Source organism: Pinus tabuliformis, chromosome Q (assembly GCF_031772625.1).
Source record: "Pinus tabuliformis cultivar Carrire ecotype Pingquan chromosome Q, CPIR1, whole genome shotgun sequence".
Lineage (NCBI taxonomy): Eukaryota > Viridiplantae > Streptophyta > Pinopsida > Pinales > Pinaceae > Pinus > Pinus tabuliformis.
Genome location: NC_142296.1, coordinates 1,304,681,923 through 1,304,709,630, shown reverse-complemented (window position 1 = coordinate 1,304,709,630; position 27,708 = coordinate 1,304,681,923). Strand labels below are relative to the sequence as shown.

The 27,708-nt window shown below is 42.9% G+C and overlaps 1 protein-coding gene across 1 annotated transcript in view; it reads left to right on the top strand.

Annotated features, from left to right (window-relative positions):
- Positions 1-27,708, top strand: part of LOC149224623 (putative serine/threonine protein kinase IRE4) — a gene marked incomplete at its 5' end in the record, with an annotated part of 486,106 nt that overhangs the window by 170,561 nt on the left and 287,837 nt on the right. The window contains 2 exons of the mRNA XM_089388232.1: positions 25,119-25,323; positions 25,424-25,509. Coding sequence (XP_089244358.1) covers positions 25,119-25,323; positions 25,424-25,509 — 291 coding nt within the window. The remainder of the gene's footprint in view (positions 1-25,118; positions 25,324-25,423; positions 25,510-27,708) is intronic.

The window sequence follows — 27,708 nt, the reverse complement described above, 5'->3', positions numbered from 1 at the left end:
GGGATTGGGAAACTCCTTTACAAAGAAAAGTCCTTAAACCTAGCCCTTAAACCCTCACCTCCTCCTAGAAAGCTTTTTACCTTGCTTGAAGAGCAAGCAAGCTCTATTCTTAACCTCCTTCTAGGAAAATGATTATTAAGGGCACTTCACATCCATTTGTTGATTCATCCTTAACAAGTGACTTTCTATATACTAGGTCTCCTCCCATCGGTGAAAGTCCGTAAAGAGTAGGGAGTATTAGCTGAGGTGACGGTGGGCTAAGTCTCCATTGTTGCCCTTGATCTAGCAGTTGTCTCTTTAGGAGTCTGTTTTAGGCCCCCTTGCTAGTTTGAGTAGTAACAGGTACGTTTAGAAACTTCACCTCCCAAAAATGGAAACGTCGGATGAAACGTCATATATATATATATATATATATAAGTGAATAACACATTATCTTGTAAGAAAAAAGGGAATAAGACCCACAGATGACAATTTAAAAGGAAAACCAAGTCTATATTAACTCTCATAGATGATTACATAATGGTTGAGTTTCTGTCAAGTTTCGGCCAGGTTTTAGAGTTTCGGGTACGGGTACGTCGCGAAACACTGAGATCCTAGAAGTTTCGTGCAACATATATCTATATATATAATCTTTCAAAGAATGATATTATAATTACAAATCTTTATATACATGTAAGTAAATTAACACTGATTTTTGCAAAGAAAAATGTCATCCTGAAAATGGCTAGCAATAAAAACCATGATTAACTAAGATCTCAGACATGTCCTAACAATATACATGTATTAGATCATGCGTGTTGCACACGGATTTGTGAGGATATGTGTTTGGCACATGTCTTAAAAAACACATCTTTTCATGAATCCGTGTCCAACATGTATGATTCATGACATGTATCCTCTTGAAAAGTGGCCTGCAACCCATAAAATGTGACTTTTCTATCAATTAAGCTCATTTCACTCAAAAGGTTGGAGGTCTAAGATGTTTTGGAGTGTGGTTGAGGGTTATTGTGCAATGTTAAAAGCTATTCCAAGTGTTAAACAAGTGGATTTGTTCACCAGTATTCAAGTTTTTGCCTACAACAGTCCATTTTCTTCCTCATTTCATAGAAATCATGGCTCAATCATCAAGGGAAGTTGGAAAAGGTTAAAGGAAATGGAGAAAAGCCTCCACTGATGTTGTTCCTATTGCCACACAATCTATCAGGGCCCTAAGGAAGGGGAACCTAAAGGACAACTACTAGACTATGTGAAAACAATGGGACGATGACCCACTCAATCAAGGTCCCCTGCTCTTTATGGATTTTCACCGATGGGAGGAGTTTCGGTAGGAAAATAATCACTTGGAATGAATAGATTAATAATTAAGGTGTGAAGTGGTTCCACTAAGCCCATTCAAGGAGAGACACAATAATGGTTCAATTCTTCAAAGAAGCTAAAGGTTCTCCAAGAAAGACCTAGGAGGAGGTCAAGATTTAGGGCTTAAGATTTACAATAATAATAGATATGCCTAAGATCAAGACTTTAGGAGATGAGGTAGTGTTGATTTTGGGTAGCATCGGATGTGCTCTAGCCATGAAATTTGGTGGAGAGGCTAAGGCACATGAGATCTCCAAGACTCAGAAATCGTTTGGAGAAATTCCACCCGGATGAAGAGTATTAAAATAATTAATAATTTTAATGGGTCTGTTGTGTAATATTCCTGATTAGCCATGGATAATTGGAATATTCGATTTTGCTCAATTTTGCCTTCTATAGTTATTTATAAATAAACAGGTGAGGAAAGGGGGGACATAACTCACTTTTTGAATAAAGTCACTCCCTAGTAGCACAACGTTGTAACTTAAAAGGGGAGCCAAGGGGGGCCAAAGGACCACGTAGATTAGCGGCCCGCTTGGACACTTGGAGGGACTGTGCAGATGGAGATAAGCACATGGCAAGAGAGAGGCTACATTGGAGGAGGTGGGCCTTAGGGTTTTGAGAGAGGCCAACGCTATAAAGGAGAGAGGAGCCTCCTCATTTTGGCATTCGATTATGAGCATTTGAGCTAGTCACTTTGACTTAGAGCACACTGGCTGTTCAACCTGTCTACAACACTGTTTAGTGCATCGAGTGTCTCCATTCGGAGATCTCACCCTTAGCCCCGAGGGACTTCAAGTGCCTGCTCGGGCAAGCTAGTTTCATCAGTCTTTTGCAGGAGGATCGATCTTTGGAGTTGAGGAGGAATTGAGCATTTGATGACTGCGCAGTCTTGAGAGAGGAGGACACAGTTTCTTTTGGTAGGAGCTCTGAATTGAGTTTATGTGGAGGATTTGAGCTGGGGATTGAGCAAGGGATCAACGCTTGCATATTGGTGGATTTTTGGCAGAGTTTCGGGCAGAGTTTTGGAGGGTTCTATTCAGTGGCAGTGCAGAGCCTTGAGGGATAGCGTAGATCCTCAAGGGGGTGATTTTCAGGGGTCAGCTATTTCAGAAAAGCTTTTTGGGCTTTTCTGGGTTTATTGAGCAGAGGCTGATCCGAGAGTTTGAACATTTTCTGAGGAGGGGAACAACCCAAAATCCTCATTTGATTCAAGCAGTAGCAGCAACACAACAGTTCTCCGGCAGCTTGGATGCAGTTCAGAGAGAGGCCATTCCCTTACCATTCTGAGTGTATTTCTTCACTTACCTTGTGCAAGTCGAGGTGCTATCTTTCTGATCACCTCCTGTACTCTTTCCATTACTCAGTATAATAAAATGGCTTAGCATTTCTCTCTGCATTTCTTGAGTTTTTACTTATATTCCATGTATACATTATTGTATGTTGCACTACTGTTATTTTTATCTCTTGAGAGTCCATCTCTGGTTGGGGTTCGCTTGTGCTTGAGTGATATCCCTTAAAAGGGGATATTACAGTGGTATCAGAGCATAGATCTAGCTCAGCCTGTGGAGCTAGCAGTCTATGACACTGAGGGAGAAGCCCTACATCTGTTACAGAGGTAGGAAATACAAAGATATTGAGCGTAGCTTGGAGAACACCTACGGAGAGGGAGACTGTGTTCGGGTGGTGGACATAGAACAGGAGGAGCCTGTGGTCAACACAGAACAGGAGGAGCCTGTGGTGGACGCAAAACAGGAGGATCCTATGGTAGATGAGGACGGGAAGAGATTTGCGGACATGCTCCTCAAATCAGTGCAGGATCTATCGAGGCAGATCGAGGTGATAGGGCAGAGATTCACGGCAGTGGAGGCTAGACAGTGTGAGAACCCACGGGTTTTCTAGGTTGGTGAGGGATTGGGTACATCCCACCATTTTCCAGAGCAGGGTGCCACTCAGCGTGATACTACTCAGCAGATGGCCTCACATGCCCCTACATGCTCTACCATGCCCACTTTCCTAGGAGCAGACACTCGGGTTGGAGCCCAGCAGGAGGCAGAGCCCGGTCATATGGGCGATTATTTTGTAGAGTACCAGGCCTATGGGCAGAAGTTCAGGGATGCTCTCTCATTCAGAGACTTTGCTTAGCTCCAACGGGATAGTAGACCTGCGACCATCATAGAGGATATCGACATTATCATGATGGAGACGCCCACTGCACAGCTAGTAGATTCCACTTGCCTACGTTTGATGCTTCATCAAACGGTTCGGCAAAGTCTTGGGTGGAGAAGCTAGACATCTATTTCCAGCTTAACCAGATGTCGGAGACAGAGGCCATCAAGGTGGCGACATTACATTTGGATGGTGAGGCCCAGGACTGGTTGTTCCATGGGCTGGTTACACTCGGACACTCCACAGTGACGACATATGCTGAGTTCACCAGGAGATTAATGGAGAGGTTTGACTTGAGGGATCCGAAATAGCACTTTGTTGAGCTGACGAGGCTCAAACAGACCGGGAACCCAGAGACCTACATTGCAGACTTCTTGAGGGTTTCAGTGATGGTGCTAGATCTATCTGCGGCACAGAGGATCTACATGTTTGTTGAGGGGTTAGCAGAGCCACTTCGGGGTCTAGTTAGATCCACTAGACCAGCCACACTCCAGGATGCTATTAACAGGACTCGGGACATACAGGATGCCTTACCCAGGACCTGGACACCTTACCCCTAGAGAAAGGCTTTCTAGCCTAAGGGGAAGGACGTGAGGATTTCGCCTCCAAAGGGGAATCCAGGAGGAGCACAGATTGATGATGATGCCAGGAGGGAGCTGAAGAAGAAGCGGTTGTGCTTTACCTGTCAGGAGTTGTGGGCACCGGGACATAGATGTGCTGCAGGCAAAGCACATTTATTGATGTATTCTCCGAGAGTAGCGGGAAGAGGATGAGGAGGATGATGTGAAGGCAGGAGACAGTCATGCTGCGCAGGATCCTTTTCCACCTCCACCACTAGCAGCAGGTGGTGTAGCTTTTGCACCTACCGGAGGGGCCCTTGCAGCATTGCGAGGAGTTCCCAAGTATTTGACCCTACGCGTATGGGGGACAGTACGTGGCCAGTGAGTATCAGTTTTGGTTGACAGTGGGCAACCTACAACTTCATCGATGCACAAATGGTTGAGCGGAGTGGCATACAGACATAGAGCTTCGATGGATTTTCAGTTTTGGTCCCAGGAGATTAGACCATGGTGTGTGCTCGTTATGTCCTAGAGTTATCAGTGACGATGGGCACCTACACACTGGCTGGCCACTTTTTCGTGGTCAATATTCCGGACGCCAACATGATACTGGGTGTTCAGTGGCTTATCACTTTAGGGAAGGTCACGACAAATTGGAAGGCCCTAGAGATGGAGTGGGATGATGAGAAGACGGGGAGGCATGAGAAGATACAGGGACAACACACATATCCGCCTCAGACTGTTTCGGCTCATCAGATGGAGGCAGTCTTCCGGAAGGGAGACGTAGAGTGGGCAGTGGGGCTGTGTGCATCAGAGGCAGGGACTATAGGGCAGATGGTGCACCTAGAGATATAGTCCATCCTTGACCAGTATGCCACAGTGTTTGGGGAGATTTCACGAGACAGCCACCGGATCGGGGGTTTGGGCACACCATTGAGCTTGAGCAGGGAATACAGGCAGTGATTACTACCCCCTAGAGGCATCCGAAGGCCTATCGAGATGAGATTGAGCGGGCCATTCAGGAGTTGTTGGCTCTTGGGCACATTCGGTCGAGCACGAGTCCTTTTGCTTCTTCTGTGGTGTTGGTGAAGAAAAAGGACAACACATTGAGGATGTGCATTGACTACAGGGCGCTAAATAAGAAGACCCTGATAAACGGGTACCCCATACCCAGGATCGATGAGTTGATGGATGAGTTGAGACTCGAGAGGAGCACGGTTCTTCTCAAAGATTGATTTGAGATCTGGGTACCATCAGATTCGCGTGAGGGAGAAGGACATTCCCAAGACTGCCTTCAGGTGTCACTATGGGCACTTTGAGTTTTTGGTGATGCCCTTCGGGCTAACCAATGCCCCAGCTACATTCCAATCCTGCATGAATCACATCTTCCGTAGTCACTTAAGGAAGTTTGTGTTGGTGTTCTTTGATGATATCCTCATTTACAACAGGACTTGGGAGGAGCATCTCCAGCACATTGAGACAGTGTTGCGCATCTTGGAGGAGCAGTAGTTCTATGCCAAACTCTCCAAGTGTGAGTTTGGGTTGACGGAGATGTTGTACTTGGGACACATCATAGGGGTAGACGGAGTGAGAGTCCACGAGGAGAAGATCAGAGCCATCAGAGATTGGCCGGAGCCGAGGAACGTGACAGAAAATCGGGGATTCATTGGCATTTGTACTTACTATCGGAAGTTCGTCAAGAGTTTCTCACAACTTGCTGCACCCCTGACAGATCTGACGAGGAAGGGGGCATTCGGTTGGTCAGATACAGCATAGCGAGCCTTTGATAGGCTCAATTAGGTTATGAGCAGCTGCCCAGTGCTTGCATTGTCGGATTTTACGCAAGCATTTGTTTTGGCGTCGGGAGAGGGGATTGGCGCAGTGTTGATGCAGGAAGGTCACCCTATAGCCTTTGAGAGCCGGAAGCTCCTTCTGCATGAGAGGTTGTATTCTATATACGACAAGGCGATGCTGGCCATTATGCATGCATTGGCCAAGATCCGACAGTATTTAGTGGGTAACAGATTCAGGGTGAGGACTGATCACAACAGTCTCAGGTTCTTTTTGGAGCAGAAACAACGACAGGAGAGGCAGCAAAAGTGGATTAGTAAGATCTAAGCATATGACTTTGACATTGAGTATGTCAAGGGTAAGAACAACGTGGTAGCAGATGCCCTTTCACGTAGACTAGCCACGTTGTCTCTTATGAGCTTGGACACAAACTGGAGGGCCAGACTCTTAGTAGAGTACTCCAAGGACAGATTCGCATGTGAGGTTTCGGATGGGCAAGTGGCAGATGATAGGTACAGGGTGGTCGATGAGATCATCTACTACAGGGACCGGATCTTTTTGACTGAGGGATCTCAGCTCAAGAAGAAGATACTCCAGGCATCACATGATTCACCATTGGCTAACCATCAGGGGTTTACCAAAACCTACAGGGCCATTAGAGAGAGGTTCTCATGGAAGGGCCTCAAGGAGGACGTACTCCAGCATATCCGGGGATGCGACATTTGCCAGAGGAACAATGGGGAGATGAGCCATCCCGCAGAATTATTGCAGCCTCTTCCCATTCCGGAGGGGAAATGGGAGTGTATTTCGATGGACTTCATCACAAGGTTGTCCATGGTACAGGGCAAGGATTGTATCTTTGTTGTCATTGATCGACTGACAAAGTACGCACATTTTTTTGCCATACCTGCACACTACACAGCAGCGCAGGTGGCCGAGCTCTTCTTCAGAGAGGTCTTCAGGCTACATGGTCTTCCCAAGACCATCACTAGTGACAGGGACAGCCGTTTATGGGCGGGTTTTGGCAAGAGCTTTTCCGATTGGTGGGGACAGAGTTGACACCGAGTACCAGTTATCACCCACAGACAGACGGGCAGACAGAGATAGTTAACAAGTGGCTGGAGGGCTACTTGCGTAACTATGTCAGTGGGTAGCAGTGAGAATGGCTGAAGTGGCTGCATCTGGGGGAGTACTGCTACAGCACTACACATCACATGTCCATTGGCATGTGACCATTCTATGCTTTGTATGGATATCATCCTTTATCTTTTGCTGACGGGATGTTTGGTGCTAGCAAGGCTCCGTGAGCCAAGATTTGGATTCAAGAGAGTCAGGTTATTCTTCGAGCTCTCAAGGATAATATGGCTACAACGCAGAACCAACAGAAGCTATATGCTGACAGGGGTCGGGTGGGGAAACAGTTTGAGGTAGGGGACTTGGTCTACCTACGATTATAGCCATACCGACAGTCGTCACTGAAGTAGAAGGGGGCTGAGAAGCTTTAGCCCTGCTTTTATGGGCCATACAGGGTGATACACTGGATTGGACAGGTTGCGTATGAGTTGGAGCTGCCCCAAGGCAGCAAGATTCACAACGTTTTTCATGTATCATGCCTGAAGAAGGCATTTGGGCAGCAGGTGACAGTGACAGATGAGCTACCATCCAGGGATGATGAGGGGCATTTGGTGTTGCAGTCAGAGGCTATTATTGATACCAGGGAGAGGTAGTTGTGGAGCAAGATGGTCCAGGAATTCTTGGTGAGGTGGAAGAATTTACCGGATGAGGATGCCACTTGGGAGAGTGAGAAAATTTTGCAGCATCCATCACTTCAGTTGCTTGAGGACACGCAACATTTTGTCGGGGGAGACTGTAATATTCCTAATTAGCCATCGCTAATTGGAATATTCGATTTTGCTCAATTTTGCCTTCTATAGTTATTTATAAATAAAAAGGTGAGGAAAGGGGGGATATAACTCACTTTTTGAATAAAGTCACTCCCTAGTAGCACAACGTTGTAACTTAAAAGGGGAGCCAAGGGGGCCAAAGGACCATGTAGAGTAGGGGCCCACGTGGACACTTGGAGGGACTGTGCAGATGGAGAGAAGCACGTGGCAAGAGAGAGGCTACGTTGGAGGAGGTGGGCCTTAGGGTTTTGAGAGAGGCCAATGCTATAAAAGAGAGAGGAGCCTCCTCATTTTGGCATTCGATTATGAGCATTTGAGCTAGTTAGTTCGACTCAGAGCACGCTGACTGTTTAGCCTGTCTACATCACTGTTTAGTGCATCGAGTGTCTTCGTTTGGAGATGTCACCCTTAGCCCTGAGGGACTTCGAGTGCTTGCTTTGGCAAGGTAGTTTCATCAGTCTTTTGCAGGAGGATCGATCTTTGGAGTGAGGAGGAACTGAGCATTTGATGACTGTGCAATCTTGAGAGAGGAGGACGCAGTTTCTTTTGGTAGGAGCTCCGGATTGAGTTTATGTGGAGGATTTGAGCTGGGGGATTGAGCAAGGGATCAACCCTTGCATATTGGAGGATTTTTGGCAGAGTTTCGGGCAGAGTTTTGGAAGGTTCTATTCAGTGGTAGGCTGCGCAGAGCCTTGAGGAATAGCGTAGATCCTCAAGGGGGTGATCTTCGGGGGTCAGCTATTTCAGAAAAACTTTCTGGGTTTATTGAGCAGAGGCTGATCCCAGAGTTTTAGCATTTTCTGAGGAGGGGAACAACCCCAAATACTCATTTGATTCTAGTAGTAGCAGCAGCACAACAGTTTTCCGGCAGCTTGGACGCAGTTTAGAGAGAGGCCATTCCCTTACCATTCTGAGTGTATTTCTTCACTTGCCTTGTGCAAGTCGAGGTGCTACCTTTCATATCACCTCCTGTACTCTTTCCATTACTCAGTATAATAAAATGGCTTAGCATTTCTCTATGCATTTCTTGAGTATCTGCTGATATTTCGTGTATACATTATTGTATGTTGCACTACTGTTATTTTTATCTCTTGAGAGTCCATCTTTGGTTGGGGTTCGCTTGTGTTTGAGTGATATCCTTTAAAAGGGGATATTACATGTTGACTCCGTTGCCTACACCTACCTACAAGTCAGTGAGAAAAGCCTTCAACCCCACAAGGTGTGGTTGGTGGCAGGGAACTCAGAGAAGGGGCTGTCACACTAATCCCGACTTTGTCTGTTTGAGCTATCTCCTAGGTTAGCTAAGGGGGGTGGTCCCTAATGAAAACTTGAGTTAAAAAGGATGTGAGTTTCTAGGAGGATTGTTAGAGTTAAATAGATTCTCTTTAAGATTTATAAGCAAAAAATTGATATGAACAATAACCATCATAAGATAAGCATGAAATACATAAACAACCAGTGCCTTCCAAGTATTTTATCTTTAAGAAATGAAATTGTATTTGCTTAGAATGAAGTGAAATGCTTTCAAATGGAAAGCCAAAATAATCTTGAAAAGTGAAACAAAATAATCTTGAAAAGTGAAATAATAAATTGTTAGCACTAAATATTCTAAATGCTTTCAAGATGAACAAGTCTACAAATCAAAGCATGGAAACTATCTTGCTCAAAATGATACAAAAAAACTCAAATGTTAGACCAAGATGACAACATGCAATTAAGTTTGCAACCCAAAATAATAGTACTTGAAAGTGAAATCAATGATTCATGATAATATGCAATTAAACCAAAAGATGAGTCAATTTCCAAGGACAAGAAAATTAAAATTGTTGCAAAATTAAAAGAGATTACAATGCTTGCATCCAAAGTGCCTCTTGAAGTAAGATTTGCATGTGAGACTTTAAACCAAAGCAAATGTAATGGAATGAGCTCTTGGTTTATTTTATTAATTAGTGTCAAGGCAAAGTTACAATTGAACTCTAGTCCTCAAACTTCATCCTCACCCAAATGTTTGGATCTCACAATGAGGAGTCAATAGAGGTAGAGGTTTCTTAAAAGTCTATTCAACCAACTTAAGTTGGAGGTGACTTTTAAATAGGCTTGGGGTCTTCCTATACTAAAATGTCTATGTGAAGTGCAAATTGTGTTAATTCCCCAAATTAAACTAATGCTTCATGCAAATGCTTCAAAGAGAAATAGTTTGCAAAACTTGAGAGCGTATGCATGTGGGAAATTAAATACAAGATTAGTAAAAATTTGCATGTGGAGTGAAATGTATTGATCTTAAGCATGCACAATATGAAATTTAAAAGCTAGAAAGCTAAGAAAAAACTAAAAGCGAGATTAGGCCATCCACAAGAACCCCTCCTCTAAATGAGGAAGGGGGATGCCATGGGAAAAATCACAAGCTCCCTCCAACAATTTTTTTATATGTTTTATTAGCGCTTAAATAGGGTAAAAATGCCTCTATGAGGGCAGCCCACAATACGAGAGATATCTTTACAAAGACGAGACCCTAACAAAGTTAGACTCTCTCCCCAAAAATATAACAACAACAAAGTTGAAGATGGGAAAAACTCTCCAAAAGAGGTTCACAAGGCTCAAAAGGCCCACGGCCTCGATGAGTTTGCAACTCTCTCCCAAGTGCTTATGGCCTCCTTAGAAATCAATTTTTGGATAGCGTGAGGGAGTCCTGCATAGACATGAGTGAGTAGTTTTCCAAAGTTTCTCCTCAAGCTCCTTGCTGCCCAATGCTCAAGCCTATGGGCTACAAAATAGAAAAAATACCAATTGTCAGTGTGAAATTAGGAAAAAGAAACCAAAACTAAACTTAGAATTTAATTTGCTCAAGTAATGGGAGTGAACCCCATATTTGCTTAGCTTTAGAAATGACTCTTGAATAAGAGATATAACTTTGAAAGTACTAGAATCAAAGAAGTAATTTTGAATTTAAATGGATGACCAAGTAGCTATAGACTAAGAAAACTCCCTTTTGCTCTTCGTTGGATGGAAAACTTGGATCGAAAAAATGGCTGAGTCTTGGATCGCTGTGACTTTAGGAGTGAGTTGATCTAATTGAGATTTCTCTCGCTTCCAAATGGATTCCTGCACACAATACAAAAGATCTTTCCTACACACTTAAACACATATTAGTTTGCACAAAATTAGAGCGATATAATGAATAAGATAAACCAAGAATTCTTCCTAAAATGAATTGGCAAGCTTATCCCTAGAATAGTACTATAAATCAATGATATGTGCCAGATAGCTTGCACACATCAATCCAAGCAAGATGGCAAGCATAAACTAATATTAATTCAACATGCAAAAGAAATTAAACACAATAGCAGTAGTATGAAAGGACATCACCTCATAACCCCTAGAGAACACCAGCCTGATAGTCGCAAAGTCTTGATTGTATTAAAAAAGTATGCAAGTACAAAATGACAGAGTTTCTTCAAGCCCAATAGCTTATTACATGATACAATATGAGAGTCCATGGCTTTATTAAATAGAGAGTTGGGAGCAAATCCTAATGATGAATGCTAATGACAAATGACATTGGAGCCAATCCCAATATAGAAGTGTTTAAACAAGTGGCATGAGGTGACAATCCCAAAGAGAAATTCAAATTTGTTGAATGGAGCTCCAATGCCAAGTGTAAAAATCGAATCTGGCAAGTGGACATCATTTTCTTCTTCCCTTTTATGCCAAATTTGAATTTTATGATACAATAACAAATGTATATGGGTGGTAACCCATGAGGGGACAATTTCCCACAAAAATCTCCACCAAATATTCTCCCAAATCCTCCAAATGTGCATTAACTTCACAAATTCAAATTTCCAAGTAAGCAAGTTTCTCTTTTAATGCTTGAAATTCGATTTTATTTGAGCACATGTCTTTACCTTGATTTTAGGTGTCCACATCATCTTGTGACTTCACTTTAACTCTCCCATAATTTTCCAACTTATTTTCATGACATTTAACATGTGTGGATATTTATTTTTCTCCATTTATTTAATTTCTAGCTTAATTAATTGCCAGATTTCCCTCTAAACTTGAGAAAAGTGGGGTTTGAGGGTTCAAAACACATTTCGAACCCATCAAAGTGTGTCATAGTAGAAAGTTGAGGGCGAGAGGTGCAAATTTCATTACTCATACCCTATACAACGTCTCTAGATATTACTTATTACATTACATGTATAATTTTATTAGCAATTTTGGCAGTTCGGAAAATCTAAAAAATTAAAAAATAACTACCTAGACCTAACCAAATTCACGAATTTTTTTGTGTGATCTAGTATGGTAATATACATCGACTCTAGACCTTAAGATGTGTTAGGGGCTCAACCTTCAAACCGTCACCCCAGCATTGGGTAAAACGTGAGTGAAAAACCCAGAAAATTATCTGCCTCTGAAAAAAGAATGGATAATTAACCAGATTAAAGAACACTCCAAGGTGTACTCGTTTTGTTAAGTTATGGTGTGTTCTATGCTTGTAGCAGTTTACTTCTTTTTCTTATTATATTCCACTGATTAGCAATCACATGTACGTAAAATGTAGATAGAACATTAAACGATCGACAGAAAACAAGCCAAGACAAGAGACACAAGATGTGGCGGCTAGCCAGGGACAAACCCCACAATGTGTGGGGAAACCCTTTGATCAAATCTTCTTTTATCTTCAATAACTCAGCAAAGAGAAATAGTACAATAAATCTGATTTATATCAGCAGAAGCAAACCCTAGATCAGCAGCATCAGCATTAGCAGCTTCATCATTAAAACTAGGGCAGGCGATATCTCACAAACCGACCTTCGGATCGGCTTGATTCCACCACCAAAAGTTGCGGCTTTTAGAGGAGGTTCATATGAACCTATAGTGCAATTCAGATGAAGAGATCTTCTAGTCCACGCAGGTCAAACTTTACTTCTTCTGTTGCAGCTTCAGTTTTGGCAGCTTCCGGCTTCACATGTGTGAGGGAGAGACCCTTTTCTGCGCAGTAGAGAAGAGACTCTTTTCTGCGTAGTAGAGAGAGAGATGTGATGAGATGAGTGAGTCCAAATGAGGAAAAGTCCTCCTATATTTATACACAACGTTGGTGTTTGAATAGATGTGACTGTTGGGCTTCTGAGCCTACATGAGCTGTAGGTCGGCTAGATAATAATTCCATAATCAAAATAAATTCACATCTCCATGAATACTTATCGGAATTGGATGATCTTTATATCAATCCTACACCTCTCGACGAGGGGAATCTAATAAAAATATTATCATCCATGAATAAGATGACTCACATGAAGTTTTGCCCTAGTTGCGAATTTTAACACTCCCTCTCAACTAGGGAGAACTTCATCTGCACTCTGTTTATCGGTCGTTACTATTCATCCATCAAATGCACTGCCCTGTACATCCTGACCCTTGCCCTGCTTTGCTCTATTCTGCCTATTATGCTTTGTCTTGTTCTGCCTTGTACTGATCTGTATGGCTCTGCTCTGTTATGCGTTGCTCTGCTTTGTTCTGTTCTGCTCTGCTTTTGTCCGAATTATGAAGAAGAAGAAATGATCGAGGATGTATCATACTGACTCAAAGTCAGTCTCAGAGTATGTACCACTGGTCCCAGACCAGTGTCAACCAACCCGAAGTCAGCGTCATAGTGAGTACAACTCCACTGGTCCTAGACCAGTATCATCCTCCACTGACTCAAAGTCAGTCTCAGAGTGCGTACCACTGGTCCCAGACCAGTCTCAACCGACCTGAAGTCAGCTTCATAGTAAGTACCACTCCTACCACTGGTCCTAGACTAGTATCGCAGTCTCAGAGAGTGTACCACTGGTCCCAGACTAGTCTCAACCGACCCGAAGTCAGCGTCATAGTATGTACCACTCTCACTGGTCCTAGACCAGTACTGCACTGACACGAAGTCAGTCTCAGAGTATGTACCACTGGTCCCGGACCAGTCTTAGCCGACCCGAAGTCAGTGTCATAGTATGGTACAACTCCTACCACTGGTTCCAGACCAGTATCATTGATCCCAGATCAATGGAGGTCATCCTAGCGTAGGGAGTACGGTAGATACAACGATGCGTCCATCGGTGCTACTATGGTCCCTAACTTCATTTCCCTGCTCATTGATCAGATGAGAGGTACTTCCCATGAGTCCCAGACTGCATGGGTAGGATGCCTCGACAGGAGAACTAATCAATCCTGTCCTCACAGGAGAATACATCAATCTTGCTACTATCACCATGGAGAACACATCAATCCAGGCTGCCATGGAGAACATATCAATCCAGGCCTCACAGGAGAACACATCAATCCTGCTACAGTCGCCATGGAGAACACATCAATCCAGGCCTCACAGGAGAACACATCAATCCTGCTACAATCGCCATGGAGAACACATCAATCCAAGCCTCACAGGAGAACACATCAATCCTGCTACAGTCTCCACGGAGAACACATCAATCCTGCTACAGTCGCCACGGAGAACACATCAATCAAGGCTTCACAGGAGAACACATCAATCCTGGTACAATCGCCACAGAGAACACATCAATCTAGGGCTCACAGGAGAACACATCAATCCTGCTACAATCGCCATGGAGAACACATCAATCCAGGCCTCACAGGAGAACACATCAATCCTGCTACAATCGCCATGGAGAACACATCAATCCAGGCCTCACTAGAGAACACATCATCCTGCTACACAGGAGAGCGAATCATCCTGTTCCACAAGAGAGCGAATCATCTTGTTCCAATGCGCACCACCACGGGAGGGTGTCACCCTGTGGTCGCATGTTGCTCCAGTAAGAACTGCAAGCCCTCAGAGCTCCCAGAGCTCAATGTACGCAACATGTAGGACCCCTGTACAAGGGTTTCTTGATGACTACAAGTCGTTTGGGAAAATCACAGATTAGATCTTTCCTCGGGGCTTTGACAAGGTGTATCAACCTGTACATCATCTTAATGCGATGGAGCCTCCTTGCTCATTGACTTACCATATCCCAGATGATGTCTATCTGCTGGAGCAATCAACGAGTACGGGATTCCTCAATAATCGAATCCCACGTCTGGTTGTTACAGAGAATCACAGTGGTATCCAATGTAAATCCAAACAGCTCACTGAAGAGCTTTCGCAACCATACTGCCTCACAGGAGGCCATGCTAGCAGCAATATATTCTGCTTCGGCGGTGCTTAAAGCCATCGACTTCTGCTTCCTGCTCATGCTGGATATCGAAGCAGATCCCAAGGTGAAATAGCACCCGGAAGTGCTCTTATGGTCCACCACATTGCCTGCCCAATCAGCGTCAGTATATCCAAGTAGTCTCACATCTCCGGCAGTGTATCTTAACCCATTAGTAATTGTGCCACGAAGATATCTTAGAAGATTCTTGGCATCAATCCAATGAGGCTCAACCAAATATGAGCTCACAATGCTAACTGAAAAACATATGTTCGGACGGAGGTTCACTAAGAACATCAACGCGAATGAGTTTTTGAAACTCAGAGGCATTTCCCAAATCTGGTCCGACATCACTACCATATAACTTCTGAAAGTTAAGGTCCTCAAGGTAGTCACAGGCTTGCAGTCCATCATACCAAATTTTTTCAGAATCTTCACCACATTTTCCTTGAGATAGGATAATTTCTCTTGGCTTCTGCCACACTTCAAGTCCTTGGTTCTTCATTTCAAATTCAGAAGCCAACTCCCTCTTACATTTGTGAATGAGAGAGTTTGCACCTGTTAGAAAGAGGTCATCCACATACAGCGCCAGTATGAGAGGCTTGTCATCTTCAACCTTAAAGTAAAGGTTAGGATCGACTTCACTCCTAGTGAATCCTAACTTCATCGAGTAGCTATCTATCCTCTCATACCATGCTCGGGGTGCTTGCTTCAGCCCATAGAGAGCCTTCTACAACCTGTATACATGAGATTTTCAATCATAAATCTCAAATCCTTCAGGTTGCTCCACATAGACCTCTTCTTTGATCGAGCCATGCAAGAACGCGATCTTGACATCCATTTGATGTAGATTCCATCCTTGTGAAGTGGCAAGGGCTATGATCGAGCGCATGGTCGTATATCTGGCAACAAGTGCAAATATCTCATCATAGTCTATACCTTCCTTCTGGGAGAAACCACGAGCAATAAAACGAGCCTTATACTTTTCCGTACTTCCATCTGCTGTATGCTTTATCTTGTAAAGCCATTTTGAAGTAACAATTATCTTGTCCAGGGTCTGGGAACTACTTCCCAGACATCATTCTCCATAATAGACTCATATTCTATGGTCATAGCATCCTTCCATACTTGATGCTTGATGACATCTGAGAATGGTGAAGGCTCATTTTGTATGATCGTGCTCATGATGATCAGGTATCCCTAATACCTATTAGGTTTCTTACTTTGACGGAAGGTTCCTCAGGCTGCAGCATGTCCTTCAACGTCATCAAGTATCCCCCTAAGCCATGAAGGTCTCTTCCTAGAAGAGGAAGGCTCATGTGGATGAGGATCAATCAGATCCATGGGTTCTTCTACATCAGGCATTGATTCATCATGCTTTTCTTTCGGTTCCCTGGTGTTGGCTTCTAGAGAGCTCCTCAAAGTCGGAAGATTGTCGACCTTGCTGAGAGCCATATCTTCGTCAAAGGTGACATCATGACTAATCACGACTGCCCTTTGACCGGCTACATAGATTCTATAGGCTTTAGTATTTTCACCATATCCCACAAAAGTTCCTTTCTTTCTAGATGCACCCAATTTATTTCTTATCTCTTTCGGCACATGAAAATATACAGGGCTTGCAAAAAAAATGAGAAACATCAGGTTTTTTACCGGTGAACATTTCTTCAGGAGTCTTGTAACCCAATGTTTGATGAGGGCATCGATTTTGTACATATACGGCGGTGTTTGTAGTTTTAGCCCATAGAAACTTTGGAAGTCTTTGATCATGTAGCATGGCCCAGACAGCTTCCACAATCGTACGGTTCTTCCTTCCCGCCACACCATTCTACTCAGGAGTATGTGGTGTAGTAGTCTCCCTCCTAATGCCAACGTCAGATATGCCTGAGTGAACCAACTATAATATATCGGAGGTCTTGCTTTGGCTTGAGGGGAATGGTCCCCTTTTGAGCTTTCCTTCGGCACATCCTGGACATACACCTTCTCTCTCTACTCGAAATTCGAACATCCTTGTCACCATTTGTCTTACACCGAGTATAGCTTTGTAATGAAGGGGGGCGAACCTCCGATGCCAAAGTTCGGACTGAAGAGATGTGTCATAAGACATGACACCTAGCGGACTTCCATCGACCTGATATAATGAATCAACACTAAACCCAAGAGTAAAGGCATCTTCAACATTATTTTTCCATATACGTACCTTGCCATGACTGAAGGTTACCTTGTAGCCTTTGTCTTCCATTTCCGAGATGGACACCAGGTTCTTTTTGAGGTCAGGTGCATTTAATACATCCTGGAATTTCTAGCCTTCTTGAATGATTCTCTGTTAGTCCCCTATACTACTAGTGTAACCCCTAGAGATAGAAGGACATATCAAGAAGAAAAAGGTTCAAGCAGTGAAAGATCACATCGAGCATCAACAACAAATTCTCCAACTTTTAAAGGATAATGCCACTTCGGTGCAAAATCAAACGAAACAATAGGTAGATCAACATCGTAGTGAAAAATGTTTTGATGTAGGTGATTGGGTATTTTTACTGCTACATCTCAAGCAAGCTATTTATGAAAAGGAAATGTTGGTAATACTACATGCACTTAAAAAATGGCGACCTTACCGAATGGGAAGACTCTTCAAGGATGAGGATGTGGAAGCATTGTTTTGTGCTATTTCTATTATCCAACTAGATTGGATAAATGAAGCAAGGGATGAATGGAAGAAGGACGAAGAAGTATGGCCACTTATTCAAAAGTTGCAAAAGATCCCAATTCAAACAATATTGCCAGAAATTGAAGAGGAAGGAAAAATCATATTGGAACCTGGAGCAGTCACAGAAACAAGAACCCGACAGCTACGAAATCGATCAATTTCAGAGTATCTCATCAAGTGGAAGAACTTACCCGCTGAAGATTCCACATGGGAGGACAAGAATTTAATACAGAAGCATCAAGAACTACTCAAGCGTTGAGGATAACGCTTTTTGAAGGAGAGGGGCATGCTAGGCCCCTATACTACTAGTGTAACCCCTTATTGTTATTAGTACAACCCACTTATTATATTGATGTACCCATGTAGTGCCCATATTGTTACTATTGTGCCCCATAGAAGCCCACTATTGTTATTATTGTGCCCTTACAATATTATTGTTATGTCGGCTTTGATTATGTTATGACCCCTTAGACTCCTATATATAGAAAGGAGGTCTTTTCATTTGTATCATCCAAGAATTGTTCATTTATGTAATGTAAAGGAGGTTGCCCCCTTGAAGAGGCTGAATTCTAAGGCGTTGATGTATCTTTTCTTGAGCTGGTTCCTTTACATTGTCCTCTTCCTTGATTCCCAGCTCTCCTCTTACCTTTTCTATTGAATTTGTCATTCCTTTGATTGCCATCAGAGGGATTTTGATCATTGTCACGGTGAGAGTCCTTTCTATCAGGGCATTCCCTTGCATAGTGACCTGCTTTATTGCAAATGTAACATCATCTTTTTCTTCCACCCTTAGGTTCAGCCTTTCCTTTTGATTTAGTCTCGGAATTATTTCTTTTCTTAGCATGAGAAGAAAAGGCAGCAGGAGGACCTTTAGGCATGAGTATTTCTTTCTCTTCTTCCCTTGTTTCTTCTTGAATGCATCTAGCCATTAATTCCTCGAAACTAGGAATTACATTATTGGTTAGTAGAGTAGTCCTGAACACGTACCATTTGGATGGTAATCCTCCAAGAGTTGTGAGTGCCATTTCTCTGTTAGTAATAGTCTCCCCAATAGATAGGAGATTGATCTCGGTGATTCTTAAGAAGTATGCTTGCATACTCTCATTTTTACCCTTCTTGATTTGCATCATTAGCTTTAAATAAATTCACCAGTCTATCGTAGATTTCCTTGGAGGTGTTCAGGTCAGAGATGTAGACCACCAAGTGCTTGTCGATAGAGTCCCGGATGATCTTTTGTTTTGACTTCTCCGTTTTCCATTTGTTCCATGCAGCAGCGAATGCATTTGATGGAGGCTCAAAAATATTGCCTCTTACATGGTCCAACACTCCTTGATCTTCTAGGTTTAGATCGATAGACATCTTCCATCCGTGATAGTCAGCTTTCTCACGGAGCTTGTCTTCGGCAGGAAAGAGTGTTGAGGACCCCATCGTTCTTTTAGGATAGCCTTGCCAATCTTCTCTTCAGTGATTGCTTTTGCTCTTGCTCGGGCTTTGTCTTCACCTCAGCTCTGATACCATGTTAAGTTATGGTATGTTCTATGCTTGTAGCAGTTTACTTCTTTTTCTTATTATATTCCATAGATTAGCAATCACATGTATGTAAAGTAAAGTGCAGATAGAACATTAAACGATCGACAGAAAACAAGCCAAGACAAGAGACACAAGATGTGGCGGCTAGCCAGGGACAAACCCCACAATGTGTGGGGAAACCCTTTGATCAAATCTTCTTTTATCTTCAATAACTCAGTAGAGAGAAATAGTACAATAAATCTGATTTATATCAGCATAAGCAAACCCTAGATCAGCAGCATCAGCATTAGTGGCTTCATCATCAAAACTAGGGCAGACGATATCTCACAAATCGACCGTCGGATTGGCTTGATTCCAACACCAAAAGTTGCGGCTTTCAAAGGAGGTTCAAATGAACCTACAGTGCAATTCAAATGAGGATAACTTCTAGTCCACGCAGGTCAAACTTTACTTCTGCAGTTGCAGCTTCAGTTTCGGCAGCGTCCGTCTTCACGTGTGAGGGAGAGACCCTTTTCTGCGCAGTAAAGAAGAGACTCTATTCTGCGTAGTAGAGAGAGAGATGTGATGAGATGAGTGAGTCCAAATGAGGAAAAGTCCTCCTATATTTATACACAACGTTGGTGTTTGAATAAATGTGACTGTTGGGCTTCTGAGCCTACATGAGTTGTAGGTCGGCTTGATAATAATTCCATAATCAAAATAAATTCATATCTCCATGAATACTTATCGGAATCGGATGATCTTTATATCAATCCTACACCTCTCGACGAGGGGAATCTAATAAAATTATTATCATCCATGAATAAGATGACCCACATGAAGTTTTGCCCTAGTTGCCAATTTTAACACGTTTGCTGATCGAGTCCGAACATCCTAGGCTTGTTACAGACTTAAAAACTCACATTACTAATATCACTTATTACAATTCCCCGTAGGGTGTGGAATTTGGGTACAAGAAAGATGATGAGAAGATAGAAGTAGAGTTAGAAAACTCTGTTGACTGATGATATCTGATGGTACAAGTATCCTTTGGATCATCCTTGGGCATGGAGTCGTCATATAATCATTAGGTGCCACTCCAGTGGTCAATAGGTCCCTAAGTCTAAACTTAGGAAAATAAAAATAATAATGTGTATTAATATAAAATGGGTGAGAAAGTTCTAAGTGACGAGGATCAAGCCAGTTCTAATTTTAGTCGTTGATTACAGACTTAATCTCGACCGTTGAATCGTCAACAGGAAAAGTATAAGAGGAGGCTTGAGGGCCAGTTGGAGATACACTAAGAGAGATAAAGATTTCGATTTTCTGAGGCGGGGTTTGCTAAGGAAATCGAGTTGGTGATCACTTGCAGTGAGGGGTAGTTCAGAAGGAGGCTGAAGAATACATAGTAGAGAGGTAGTGCAGTGTCGGGAGAGACAACGTAGGCCCAAGAAGGGCTGACGCAGAGGCCGTAGGAGCTGACGTAGAGGGTTGTAGAGGCTGACGCAAAAGCCGTAGAGGCTGACAAAGAAGTCATAGAGGGTTTCAGAGGCAGCGCTGGGAGAAGATCAACAGATTCTGAGCCAGGAGAGGGTGACATAGATCTTGAAGGAGTGACGCAGTTCCAGTGCAGTGCTTGGAGCAACTTTTGCTGTCTAGCATAGGGAAAAGCCATAGTCGATGTAGGGTTTGATCATTCGGTTGCTGATTTGCCGAATATGTATCTTCAGATAGATGTACTATTGCCGAGGATATTCTCTTTTGGGTGAGCCATTTCTGGCACCCTAGTTGTATTCATGAAAGCTGCTTAATAATACAAACCCTCTATATGTTGCACCGATTTTCCCGAATAGGGTTTTTTTAGGGACGATTGTCCAAAAATAACGGTGTCCCTTGTGTTATTGTCTCAGTTTATTTCAGTGCATGATCTGTAAATTTGTGAAGGCTGCAATAGTATTTACTTCGATGTTTATGCAATTTTATAACTTGTTAATGTATAGAACAAGTAGGAGATTGTAAACTAGTATTAGCAGTAGGGGTTTCTGATTTGTTAGATTCAAAAATTTTCACATGGTATCAGAGCGATTGCAGATCATAGATGATTGAAGACTCCAGCCAAGAAATCCAGAGAATTTGCATCAAAAAGGTAGCTGTCCTGAGTGACAACGCTGTTCCAGAGCTAGAGACGCAGAAGGATGAGTGACGCAGTGTAGAGAAGGTGACACAGAGGCTCACGCAGTGCTTGCGTCAAGACTCTAAGCCAAGTGAAGGTGAAGCGGTAGCTGGGAGGAGCCCACGTAGTAGCTGCGTCAGCTGTTCAGGCATGCGCAGAGGCAGAGGGGTCAGATCAGGCTTACACAGTGCCAAGTCATCTTTCTGAGCCAGGAAGGATTGACGCAGTGGCCAGGAGGAGATGATCCAGCTCTCACTGTGATTGTGCAGAGCTAGAAGGGCTCAGATTGTTTAGATGCCGGGGCTAAGGGAGTTGAGCAGATTTCAATTGGAGGAGCTGGTGGACGCTGTTTCTGTTAGTGCAGAATAGTGTCTAAGGAGACTGAACAAAGGTAGAGGGAAGCACTACCTCGACAGATTTCTAGCCAAGAAATCTAGATCTAGGTTGCAGCGGAAAAGGAGGATTGGAGAGGAGTGATTCGACAGTTGGCCGAAGGATTTCTGAGAGGGAAATCAAGACTCAGAGGGAGTTTAGAGAAGAGGAGCAGAGATGGCAGTGAACGGATTGAGGGATCAAGACAGATTGGACAGGGCTTCCAATTTTGTCATCTGGAAGGCCAGGATCATGGCGATCCTAGATAAACATCGCATCAAGGACTATGCCTTGAGAACAGTAGCTGTCCTAGTTGACCCAATGCAAATGAGAAGTATGACTCATGAGGAGGCCCCAGGTGAAGGTGAAATGCATGATTCTAGATAGGGTCAAGGATCATGTAATAACACATATTGCTGAGAAAAATACAGCAAGGGAGATGTGGTAGACCCTGACCACCTTATACTAGGGCTCTTCTGTGCAACGGAAGATGTTTTTGGAAAATTAGCTGAGGTCATATCAGATGCAGAAAGGAGAGGAGATAGATCCCTTCCTTCTCAGGTTGTAAGGGATTCACGACCAACTTACTTCCGTGGGGTCTACACCGAATCTAGAGTTCATGGTCAGCACTGCCTTGAATGTAATCTCCGAGGAGTGGGAGACATTTGTCCAAAGCATTTTGGGCAGAGCGACTTTCCCCAGTTGGGAGGAGATGTGGGCAACTCTTCGACAGGAAGAGCTCAGGAGATTGACCAAGGCGGGGAGTAGCGGTAAGGGAGTTCAAATCAAGGATGAGGAGGATGCAACTCTCGCATCAAAGGGACATCAGGGGGTTCAGAAGAGGAAGAAGAAAGACATCTTCAAGGTCAAGTGCTTCAACCGTGGGGAGTTGGGACATTATGCATCTAAGTGCCCCAGGAAGAAATGCCAGGGAGAAGCTTCCGACTCAGAGGCTGCTCCAGCAAAGGCGGAGAAGGATGTCGAGGCTGATGACGATTGTGCCATGAGTGCTCATGCGCCTTTAAAGAAGAGGTGGGGAGACATAGAGCTGTAGTCAAAAGTACTACAGGATGACGGGGCAGGATCCTTGAGGTACCCAAACTCTTGGATCACATTCGGCTATGGGAGCCCTTAACGACAGTAGGATGGTGACAGGTGTTGGGTGGAGCAAGGTGTGATGGAGCGACAAGGGAGTGCTGGAGTGCAAAAGTCTATAGCAACGCAATGGAGGTTGCATCAGTGTGAGAGGCACAAAAGAGTTTGCAACAACGCAGTGGCAGCAAAGGGAGCACATGATAGAAGCAGAGGTGGCTTCAGCATCACGTGAGGGCATTCTTCTGCATCCGACATTCTGCGTGAGGGCAACTTTTGCTTTTGCGCTTGTCCTTCTGGCTCTGTGTCAGGCTTGCATTGGCCTAGATTGGCCCTACGTCAGTCCTTTTGGTTGCTGCGTAGTGCACTGCCTCCACTAGCGTCTCTCCACCTCTCCGTTAGTACTCCCAAACTATCCCTGCCCCTCTGCTGCAGAATGATCACTCAGTTCGAATTCTCAGCTTTCTAGCCCCAGAAATCGAACTCTAGTTCAATTCGTTCTCTGTGTGCGTGTGTTTCTAAATGAACCCCAAGCCTCCTTCTTATACTTTTCTCGTTGAGACTTCAATGGCTGAGATTAAGTCTCTAATCAACGACTAAGATTAAAACTTGACTTGATCCGTCTTCTAGGTCATTCTCACCCATATTTTGATTAATACCCATTAATACTTTAATTTTCCTAAGTTTAGACTTAGGAACCCCATTAAAAATATTAATTATTTTAATAAAATACAATTCGGGTGGAATTTCACCAAACGGTTTCTGGGTTCTTTAGAACTCATGTTTTTTAGCCTCTCCACCAATTTTCATGGCTAGAGCACATCCAATGCTACCAAAAGACTAACACAAACTAGGGCATGGTGCGAATTGGCCTAGAAAAAGAATTTTGGTTGCTGGAGGGATTCAACAATAGGAGAAGGTCCAGTTGCCTCAAAATCAACCTTCCATAGTGGCTAATTTCTCCATTTCAACCCCTAATTCTCATGCCCTAGGAAAACTCTAGTTTTGCTAAGCTTCAACTTGAGGACTTTTTGAAAATTTCATATGCCATTGCTTTGCTATTATTCATTGTTGGAAACCTTTTCTTCGCTTATTGATCCTAGGATATCCCTTTAGGCTTGCTATACCTCAAGCCCTAGGTCAATTGTGCCTTTCCTTGGTCTTACTAGAGGATGCAAATTGCCTCTCTTAGATTGATTGAGCCTTGTCCCTAAGAAGAGTCATCCTCTATAAGCCATTTGTCACTGTGTTCCTTGAACCTGGAATATCTCTCATAGGTGACCTATAAAATAGGAAGCATCCCGTTGGTGAAAGTCCATAAAGAGCAGGGGGTAGTGGCTGTGGTGACAGTGGGCCACACCTCATTGTTGTCACTTGGTCTGGTGCTTGTCTTGTAGGGTACCCCTCTACAAGACCTGCTAGAATATGTCATTTTTAATATGTTAAGTTGTATATGGTAAGTGACCTTTTTGAAGATGATAAGCTGTTGAATTGTTAATAGTGGTCTTGTTTGCATTGCATTTTGGAATTTCAATGAGATGTGAGCTTATGCGGCTTCATGTTGTTGTGGCAATTAGGTTGGCTTTACTTCAAATCACTTGCCATTGTGCTTAAAAGGGGAAACTACATGGATCGTTCAGTCTTGTTTAGAATTTCATATTCTTTGGATGCTCCAGTTTTAGTACTTATTGTATGCTATCCTTCAACCTTACGTGAGATGCTTTAATAGATTAGAACAAAAGTCATCACTGTTATGCATGTTACATGTTCGTTACTTTATAAGTTTATTGTAATAATTCTATTATTTTAATCTTTAGAGACTAGAAAAGAGTGGAACTTTAACTTATTAACGTCTCAGCCTTTGAGACAATTTTTCATTGTTATGCTTTCTTCGTCTGGAGGATTATTTATTTCACTTTCTAGGGTTAGTCTGTTGGATTCTCCACTTTTTTTCTGTTTCAGCATTTACCCTTCCTTTCCTTGAACAAAAAAGTTAGGCTGCTTAGAAGATGCTGTATGTATTCCTTATTTTTGTCAAATGTTGTTCTTCCTAGTCCCATTGACCTATTTTCATATTTCGTGGACATCAAGTTAATTTCTTTTCATTATGTTGTCACAGAAAAAGGTTCTAATAAACTTTCTATTGTTGGCGCTTGTGTATTTTGTCCTTTATGTTGTAATGAGGAACAGATTACAAGCTCCGTGATACTAGAAAAACCATCTGTATATTATTTCATATTCTACAAACAGGTATTATATGTTTAGATCACTGAACTGTTTTCTGTCTATTGCCAGCTAACTGATTTTGGGCTTTCAAAATTTGGCCTTATTAATAGTACGGATGATCTAGCTGGACCTGCTGCAAGTGGATCCATGCTACTAGAGGATCAAAGTTATGATTCTTCATCTGAAGTTCATTACAGGGAGAGGAGAAAAACTCGTTCTGCTGTTGGTACACCTGATTATCTTGCACCTGAGATTCTTCTTGGGACTGAGCATGGTAACTTATTTATCTTGAAATGGTTATGCATAATTTTCTATAAAGTTAAGCCTTCATACTGCTTTTCTTTAAATTGTTTTTGCCAAATATTTGCTTACAGCCTATACTGCTGATTGGTGGTCAACTGGCGTAGTCGTTTTTGAAATATTGACTGGGATCCCGCCATTTACTGCAGAACATCCACAGGTACTCCTTGAACCTTTTGATAGATATTGTATTCTTATTACTATAATTTAAGTTCTAAGCTTATATTACCTTAGAGATGCCTTGTATACATGCTTGCATTTTATGTAGTGACTGACAGTCCTATCGACTATTTTTTGTCGGCAAAGATTAATTGGTTTCCTCTATTTGGTTCGTTCTTAAATTGGGTCCATCAAACAACATGTCTTTCTCATAGTCGTAGTTGAGATGCAGTGACCTGCTATATTAATCTATGTTGCAAGGATTCCATGATCAAAAAGATTGTTCTTGTTTGTAATTTGAAAATGATCTTGTTTTTTGATTTAGAACTGGCTAAAAAGAAGTTCATCAAAACCACCACCAAACTAGGAATTTATTAGTCGAATCTTATAGGATGGCCTTCAGGTAATACAACCAAGATTGTAGCAACCATGGATGCATAGGACTTGGTAACAAATAGGAAGGAGAGGATGCAAGCAAGACTAGCTAGGGCGTATGGCCATCAGGATGATATTTCCATTTCTGAGAGGGTCAGGCCGGTTGGTGCTATGATTGAGACCATTGGCTTAGATCATCTGCCCATTCAGACTTGTGTTTCAGTGGGTCATGTGATTAACTCAAAGCCATCTGCCTTGTTCAAGCTGAATGTTTCTCATTTGGATTCACCTGTTTTCTATGCTCTGGTTCATCGTGTTTGGAACCTTGTTCCACGTCCTATTGAGGATAGAGGTTGGATGTTATGGTGGAAGTGTTGAGCTATGGTAGATCGGGAGGTATTCTTCACTAGCTTGGTGCCTTAGCCTGTGGAGAAAATTAATCAGCCTTATGAATGCTTGCTTAAGTGGAGTAAGTGATTATTAAACTCCTTCCTAAATTTCAACTTAGAAAAAGTACATTTGATGTGTTATATTCTTTTGTTGACTTATTGGGCCAAAGTCTAAGGTTATGGAGATAAATAATTTAAGTGACCAAGATCTAATCTGAGCCATTGATCTCAAGAGGTGAGATGAGGGATGATCTCAGCCCGACTTCTCTTTGGAGTACTTGGGTTTTGATTAGGAGGCTCACGGGAGTTTGATAAGTCATTTCCATGAAGTGAAGGCACACTTTTGAGACATAGCAAATTGGGTAGATCGATTTGCTGAGAGAGAGAGTGACTTCTTGGTGGAAGACGAAGAAATTTACCAGGAAGATTATCAGCTGCAAAGCCAAGTAAAACAGGGACACATTAGCTGGGTGATGCAAGCTGCACAAGCAGTGGCACAGGCTGCACAAGCTGAGTGACGTAGGTTGCATGCACAGGGTGATGCAAGAACTGCATAGGGTTCGATTTTTGCTTGGTTTGCTGAGGCTGTAAGGCTGGGTATTTGCTGTGGGAATTTCTCATGTGAACCCTTGTAATTTTTGTAGGCAAATTCCATATGTTCCTGAGCCAATAAGAACAACCTCGTTGCTGGTTTTTTCTTTGTGAGTTTCCATGGGAAAATTGTGTCAAGTGTGTTGATTTTTGGTAGCTTGGGAGGTACTCCAAGCCTTGAGGATCAAGGGTTTGGAGGATTGAGCTCCACAAGTGGCTTTGTGGGCTTGAAACTCAAGCTTGGGGTTTTGCACCCATCGATGTTTGGGCCAAATCCATGGAGGCCTTTGGACATGTGATGGATGGAGATGATAGAGGATGACGAGACGGATACAACACATCGAGAATCATCAAAATATGAGTTGTCTAAAAAGAGATATTTATTTTTGAAGTTAATGAGTGGGCTTGTGTCACAAAGTTTAGGTCGGCCTAGTGGTTTTTGGTCACATTATGACAGTTGGCAGCCCACCTTCATGAGATTCGTTGAAGCCCTTGAGAAGGCTATATATTAAGGCCATGTGTGAGGTTATTCTACATATCCTAAGTGCATCTTCCATCATGGATTAGCTCTGCATTTGAAGTGTGGATCCGAGGCAAGATAAAGGAGACCACAACCGAGTTTTGAGAAGGGTTTTCTGTGTTTTGGTGCGGATTCCTCTGTGTAGAAGGCCACAATTCTGAGGTAGCTAGGAAGGTGCTTAAGGGCAGACTTGTGGGCAGTTTTTGGTGTGTCTCCCTTGCAGACCAGGCTGCAGTAATAGAGGTAAGTTTGGATGTGATTTGTGCATGTGTTATGGTGTGTTTTGGCACTATTCTGGGTCACAGCTGTTGGCAGCTACAACAAT